Source organism: Buceros rhinoceros, unplaced genomic scaffold (genome assembly GCF_000710305.1).
Source record: "Buceros rhinoceros silvestris isolate BGI_N320 unplaced genomic scaffold, ASM71030v1 scaffold817, whole genome shotgun sequence".
NCBI classification, from domain to species: Eukaryota; Metazoa; Chordata; class Aves; order Bucerotiformes; family Bucerotidae; genus Buceros; species Buceros rhinoceros.
This window is the reverse complement of record NW_010421436.1, coordinates 41,520-49,188: the sequence shown is the minus strand read 5'-3', so window position 1 is coordinate 49,188 and position 7,669 is coordinate 41,520. Positions and strand designations below refer to the sequence as shown.

At 37.7% G+C, this 7,669-nt stretch overlaps 1 protein-coding gene across 1 annotated transcript in view; it reads left to right on the top strand.

Annotated features, from left to right (window-relative positions):
- Window positions 1-7,669, top strand: part of MGAT5 (mannosyl (alpha-1,6-)-glycoprotein beta-1,6-N-acetyl-glucosaminyltransferase) — a 74,938-nt gene that overhangs the window by 34,402 nt on the left and 32,867 nt on the right. Inside the window, exon 9 of the mRNA XM_010139657.1 lies at window positions 5,756-5,889. Within this exon, the coding sequence (XP_010137959.1) occupies window positions 5,756-5,889 (134 nt within the window). The remainder of the gene's footprint in view (window positions 1-5,755; window positions 5,890-7,669) is intronic.

Here is a 7,669-nt window from a genome sequence, read left to right as displayed (position 1 = left end):
CCCCCGCCTTTTTTTTTTTTTGTTCAGTAAATTAGTAGATGATCTGAGAGATTATTGGATTTTGTAGTATGGTTGGAATACCACAGGCACGTTTTGCTTGTCAGTGTTTGTAGCCTTACGGGATTGATGATTGTGGAGATGATCCAATCCAATTGCCCAACAGCCACAGTGCAGTTCTTTCTGTTCCATCCTTTAAGATGCTGGGCAGAGAGTTGTCTTCAGGGGTAGGTCTGAAGAGTAAACTCCAGTTCTTGTTGCTTTTGTAATCTATAAATGTCATTCCATTAGAAATGGGAGATGGAGGTCACAAGAAATTGTTTTGTACAAGCGCCTTAGTGTCTGCAGTGTTAGACCTACATTTCTCGTTGTCTATAACTTTAAATCAACAAGCCTCATGTGTGCTTTACAGATACACATCAGCATGAAATAAAACCAACTCTAAATTAATGACTTTGATTTTTCTGTACCTAATTGAATTCACGATCCCTGAAGTGCAGAAAATCCTACTCAAAGGAAGGTATTGAAAGATACTGCAGGGAGAAAAATTGTTTTCTTTCAACCTCAGGATTTTCTAGAGCATTGAATCTTTTCAGCATAATTTAGATGAGAGTACTGCGATCACCATTGCAGATTAGATTACTCTTAATCTCTTTTTTGAAGCAGAGGAGTAAACGGATATTCTGGTTTTTAGGAGCCTGCTAATAAAGATAATCCCATTTTCCACTGAGCTACAGTTGGTTGTCCGTCTGCCAGCTGTAATTGTCACTAGGTGATCCCATACAGTATTGTGGTCAGGATAGAAAACCATACAGATTTAAAATATTTGCTCCCTTTTACTTTCATTTTCCTATTTGGTATATTCTGTAGCAAAGATATGGAAATACACCATGATATGTAGATTATTAGATTAGCTGTTCTCTTTTTCTTGCTTATTTCATGAATCATTAAATCTTAAATTGTCAATCTGGTTTTCATTGATTCCTTATTTGTGGTAATGCCTGCCTTTTCTGGGTTTGGAGAGTAGAATTAAATGGAACTCTAAATAAATACCTTAGGTAGTATACGAGTTTTTGTTAGGCTTTTGAAGAAGAAAAAAATTTCTTAATGCCTCACTTCTACAATATTGTTTTTCATCAGATGGAAGGGGACCTCATCTCGTCCATAGCCTTGCTGAAGAGTGGATGGGATGTATTTGTGCTTCTAGAGAGATTGTTGCCTCATCTTTTAACTGAAGATTGCAAAAGACACCCCAGTCACTGTTTTGTATTGTTTCAGCTTTTCTTTAAAGTGTTTTACTTGGCCTGATTTCTTCAATCTGCCCATTACTGCTTATTCTAATACAGTTCTGGGGGATAAATTACTTTGTTCCCTTCTCAGCCACCCTCTAGACTATTTTATGTACTGCTTTTCCTTCAGTTTGCTTCTCTTCAAAAGAAGTTTACGGTTTTGGATCATTACTTATAACTCAGGGTTTTTAGACCTTTCATCAAACTTGTTGTATTTGCTGGGAATCTCTCTAATTGCTTGATACTGTTGCTCAAGTTCAGTGTAGAAAACGGGGTTCAGAGTCTACCAGACCACCAGAACCGATGAGAGCAGAAGCATTAATTCATACCCTCATGCATACTGTCTCCTATTTGAGGATCTCTTGCAATAATTTTTTTTTCTCTCAACATCATGAGTTACCTCACAAATTTTTAAGTTAAAACTAAATCCAGTATAAAAGTCTAACTATATGTTTCTGCATAATTCCTTCTAGTAGAATAAACATTATCACAAATAAGCTGCCTTATAGCCCTTGTTCTTTATAGATTTCGCTTTCTTACACAGTTGTATTTAAAGTCAGTAGGAGTAATGCTTTGTCTTGAAAGACATGTTTTGCTTTCTGCCATATAATTTTTCAGCAGACATGTGTGGGCCAGCTCAGTCTGGTTTATACAGACCAGACTCCAATACAAATATATTAAAATTTGCTTATTCATTTCAGATTGATATAGAGTGGTAGAATAAACCTCTGCTTTCAGAATAGTCTCTTGATAAGAGTGCTGTATATAATCTTTGTGAGTGAACTTGAGCCCTGACAAAATCTTTGGCCATTGCAAATTGGGTTTCTAGAGCCGCTAGCTCAGTAGAATGACCCTGCTGCTCTGGGGGCGAGTATTTCTGAACAACTAAGATACTGTTTTGTATGTCTGAGATCCGTAGCACCAGTGCCTCTTGGTAGTATATGCTTTCTCTGTGGTATAACTGGTGCTGTAAATAGCATGAATATAGCAAAACATCTCAATTCTGAGTGCACCTTATTTTCAAGCAGAAGAATGCCTGGGCAGGCTGTATTTTTCAATTCTGAATGTGGATATTTGAATGCAATTTATGTGCAATGAAGCAACATAAAAATCAGTAGCTTAATATAGTTTGAGCAGTGCAGCTCATTGCCTTTCTTAGCACCTGCATCCTCCATACAGCACATAAGAATCTGGTATTTTTTCATTTTTCTGCAGTCTGTAGCAATGAGTCATTCCCATATGCCAGAAATCCAACTGGCTTTATTCTTGAAATAAATTATCATGACAGCTATCCTGAAAAATGAGCAACACTCCTGCTTCTTAGATTCTTCTCTAGAATACGTTGGGTTTAGAAGGGTTATTTTTCTGACTAAATTTTTGCATTTTAAATGCAAGTACTGAGTGGCTTTAAAGTTAATGTGTGTGTCTACCATAGGCAGGTAAGAGCTGGTCATGATCTGAGCTGGCTGGATGTATAGCAAAACAGGCGGGACTCCATGTATCTGTGCTGACACATTGCTGGGCCTGAGCTCGGTACCCCTGTGAGCTTCCAAACCAGAACTGGTTGTGTTTTGACCAGCTCACTCCCAGGAAGATGTCTGCAGGCACTGGCATTTATGTGTCCTTTATTTAACAGTTGATGCTGGCATAAGCACCAGCTGCTGAGAGCGATGGGACAGCATTGTTTTTTTAAACAGAGATGAAGTATATGTAACTAGAGAAAAATTAGAATCTCAGGTGGAAGAAGGATGTGAGTAAATGTGTATAAATACTTCCACTAGGTCAGCCCAGTTAAGATTGAGCTGATGCCCAATATTTGTGGAAAACCCTTCACTTTGAAAATGGTGATAATCCTGGGTTTCTTTTGTCTAATTTTTTTTTTAAAATCCCCAAAATTGTCACTTCTAATATGCTAGAAGAAAGAAGATTTTAATGTGGATGTTTCTATAAGCAGTTTGCTACCCACCAATCCCCTTTTTAATTAGCCTGTGAATAGACTAATCAGTCTGACACCAATTTTGAGGCATGCTCTAATTCTCTGCAACTTCACTGCTAAAGCTAGGTGACATTTTAGGAAGGAAGGAGGAACGCTGAAGTTGGAATCACACTAAATTCATATTTTTATTTAAAATATATCCCAGGATTTTTTTCTAAATACTGTTTTGCCATTTTCAAATGAATGAGTTCACATTAGAAATGCTAAAATATTGCATGCAAAATCAAACTTTTTGTTTGAAAATAGTTCAGTTGAAAGAGATTTAAACCACTAAGTGAAACAAAGGGAAGATATAGAACTTGGGCAGACAATTGAAGTTTAAAATATGTTAAAATATCAGTTCAGCATAGCTGGCATTAATTACAGTCATTTCTGAATTTAAAATCTCTACTTAACCAGTTCTTTTCTGCTGCATTTGAGGATTAGGCTCACCACGTGAATCTTTGATCTCTCATTCCATTTCTGCACACACTTGCACTTTCTACTGTGATCTTTTCTCTTTTCTGACTTATTTTATGCCTGAACCATATAAATATTTTTTGTTTTCTCTGCTTTCTGGTTTAGCTTAGTTTCCATTGCATCACATTTCCTGTCCTGCTTCAGAGACCCTGTGTGTACTGGGCATAGTTACAAATATCCCTGGGAACAATTAGTGCTACATACGTTACATCCAAATACAGGAAAAAGAGGGGAACAGAGCACTGTGAGAGGATCATGTGATGTAGTGCTCCTTACAGATGTAATTTGACAAACTCGAGTAACGTTGCAGTTTTTCAGTAGCTTTCACCCATTTTTTATTCCCCTGTAGTCAAGTACCTGGCTAAAAGCTGTGTATTTGATAAGAATTTTGTTTTAAGGCCTGCCAGGAAATAAGAGGGCTTTTATTACTGAGTGATTCATCAGTGCAGAAGTTGTTTTGGTCCTGCTGGAGTATTTTGTGTGATGGAGAGATAATTGCCACTGTTGTAAAATATTTTCATTGAGAACAGTTGACATAAAACATTGCACAGAAACTGATCTGTCAGCTTCGTTTGGTGAATCATAATGTGTTGTGTATTTTTACTTTCTTTTTGTTTCAAAGGTCTCTGTGAAGATTTTAAAAAAAAATGTGCTCTATTTGTACTTCCAAGTACAATGGGGCATTCCATATGAGAGTTTTAAAGTTACTGGTTTTTTCTATTTCCCACTTCAGTGAAGAGGAACAATATATAAGAAATATGTACATGTATATTGGGACTAAATTCTTGCACCCTTTAAAGCTGAAAAATGGTTGGAGCTAAGTTCTTTCACTTCTGGGGAGCTAAATTCTTGCACATTTTGAAGCCAAAATCCTGGTGTTTTACTGAATAGAATGTGTATGTCCTTGGAGCACAGGAAATTAAAAGTGGGAAATGTAGGCATTTTTAATAGTAACTTTGCAGGTACCTCCCTTCTCTGCCACCCCTGAGGTTGTGTCTCTTCTTAGCACGTACAAGCTCAGTAGTACAATGTGTAGTGCTAAGAGTTCATGTCTTTATAATATACTGGCACATTGTGTAGGAAAACATATAAGAATTTTCTGAAAATTTTATTTGTGAAGGGCTGAAGAATGGTAGGATCCGCAGCTTTAGAGCCATATAATCTGGTTTATTTGCAGTGGAGCCAATGGTCAGTGTGATGGTCATAAAGTTCCTGTCCAAGCCATATCAAAGGTTTGGCAGACTGCTTTTGGAAACGTAACTGCTAAAGTCTGAATGCTAGAGTGTGTGCCGACTTCTTCATAGGGGGACTCTTTCTGCCTTTCATGTGCTATGGGCCCTTTTTTTTGAAAGGAGCCACTCATAAATTACGTTTTGTTGTTTTTTTTTTTTCTGAGGAATTAATACTAGTTTAAATAAAGGACTGAGCGTGATTCTCTCACCCCAGACCCAGTGTAATCCAATGCCAAGGTTTCTCTCAGTTGTAGACTGGTCGTTGCAGACATTTGACTTTTATATTGTTTCTTCAGATGTCTGTGACAGAATGTTTCATAAACAAGTAAATGGTCTGTCTGACTGCAAGCACTCAGCAAATTAAATTGTCTTCAGTGCTTCTTTAGTAGGTGTAATTGACCCAGAAGTCAGAACTTGGAGATGAATACAATTGTCTAAAGACAAAGTAGTATTCTGCTCTGATCTTGTTGGCATGTGGCCCTTGGCTGTTGCATTTGATTTTGGGTAATGGAAGAGAGCATTAGCAAATAGGTGAAGAATCCTCCCTTCTGCCTAAATTCTACTTCGAACCCCAGGAATGTGTGTGGCCACAACAACATTCCCATAAGCTCGACTTGGATGTTAAATCATAAATGGACCTTCAGTTTATAAAACATCCACACTTACACGCAAAACCAAAACATATCTTCTTAATTCTCATAACTATGTATTTACACATACACATGCTTATATATACATGCATATGCACGTGTACCTACAGTAAATTATTTTTTTTCTTTTAGGTGTATGCTAAGAGTTCTGGATTCCTTTGGAACTGAACCAGAGTTTAACCATGCCCATTATGCCCAGTCTAAAGGCCACAAGACACCATGGGGAAAGTGGAACCTTAATCCACAGCAATTTTATACAATGTTCCGTAAGTATCCCTGTGTTTGTAAATAATTCGGAGCTTTAAAAAGAGATGCTGTCATTGAGAAGATTTTTTTTTTTCCTATTATGGAAGACAAGGTCATATTTAATAAAACTCAACTGCTAAATGGGCAGAATTGTAAATGTCAATCAGTGACTGTAGACAACAAGTTCTATGGTGCTTCCATCCAGCAATTGCAAAACAATATCCATAAATTACGGTAGGGAACTTGATTCTCAGGGTACCTATGGAAAGTGGTGATTGGCTTTTCCTTCACACATCTGTGTGTTTTCTTTTGTTAGTTTTGCCTTTTCAAATCCCACTGTGGAGCAATAAGTTTTTTGAGGAGCTTGCTAGGTTGCATTTCTATAAACTGCGCTCTCGCATTTCGTCATGTTAAACTGAAGTCTGTAACTATGTTGACTATGGTGGTGTGTATCTGCTTTTTCCACTCAACAGCCGAGCAGCACAATGCCTTCCTGATCTCTTTATATTCAAGATTAATGAACTGACACTCAGCAAAACCAATTTTTTAGTCTCTACTTTTTGGTGATTTTTCAAATTTTTCACCTAGCTTGTTTTCGTATCGTAGGCTTTCATCCTGAGATGAACCGATTCCCATTTATTTGCCAGCAGCGTACAGAACTACTGAAAAACAAGTAGTACATTTCAGAATTGCTGTAGATCTTTGAATATTTGTTAAATAGCTTCCCCTCAAAAAAAAAAAACAAAACTAAAAAACAACACAAAAAAATATAAATTGCATATATGAATTGGGTCAGGTTAAATGATTTCTGTGACCTACTGTACCCTTAGATTTTTTACTTTATGGCACTAGGTTTAAGGATCTCTCTCTTGGCATGTTGTAGTTCAAAGTTTATTATCTCTGAAAGGTGCAGAAGGATTCACATCTGTCAGCTATCTGGAGGGCAAGGGAGGCTTAGGAAAGTGCACGCTGTTGTATGCAGCAACTTCTCCGCCAAGCCTGTAAAGAAACACTTGGTAGTGACCAGCTGACCTCCAAAGTTTGGTGTGTGGTGGTCCCTGTCTGAGACTACGGCCAGGGCGCGCACTACTCTCTCTTGTCAGACTTCATACTCAAGTCTTTGAAACTTTTCTGCTTTTCAGAGCAGAATTAAGCATGTTGCTGACTGGTTGACTTGCTTTTGATTTCAGTTGCCCTGTAAAATTCTTGAGAGAAGCAGATTTTTCTGTCAACATGTGCTGTGCAAGTTTTTTCCAGAGAAATATAAGTGGAGGTTGTTCAAAAGATAAAAGACTGTATTCATAGTTGTTTTGAAGCAAATAACAAATCGTGTGGTGGGGAAATGTGACTTGGAAGTGGTTGTCTGGACATTAGTAAGCAGAACTTGCTCTGTATCCACATGATTTGCAAATATTTGTTGGTTTATGTCCTAAATGAAAAAGGAGCTGAAAGCTCTGCCGTGCTGTATTTAAGTCATCCAGCTATTGGGAAATTTGTGTGAGGTCCTGTTCAAGATAGCACCGAGGATGATGATGCACTTGAGGAAAATAATTGCATTAATCCCTGTGGTACAGCTCCGTGCTCTGGTGTGCACTCCTCGACCCCACTCCATGAAACGCAGAAGGAAGTAAATCTCTATAGAGAATGTCTCTGTTGTGGCAGTATAGAGTATCGTTAGTAGTCTGTTGTTTGGAGCAAATCGCTTCAGAAGGAATTTTCAGGAGAGTGTGACGGTATTGGAATTTCAATAAATAACCATTTCCAATTTTTCACTACTGGAAATGACTGTGAGTTTTCCTT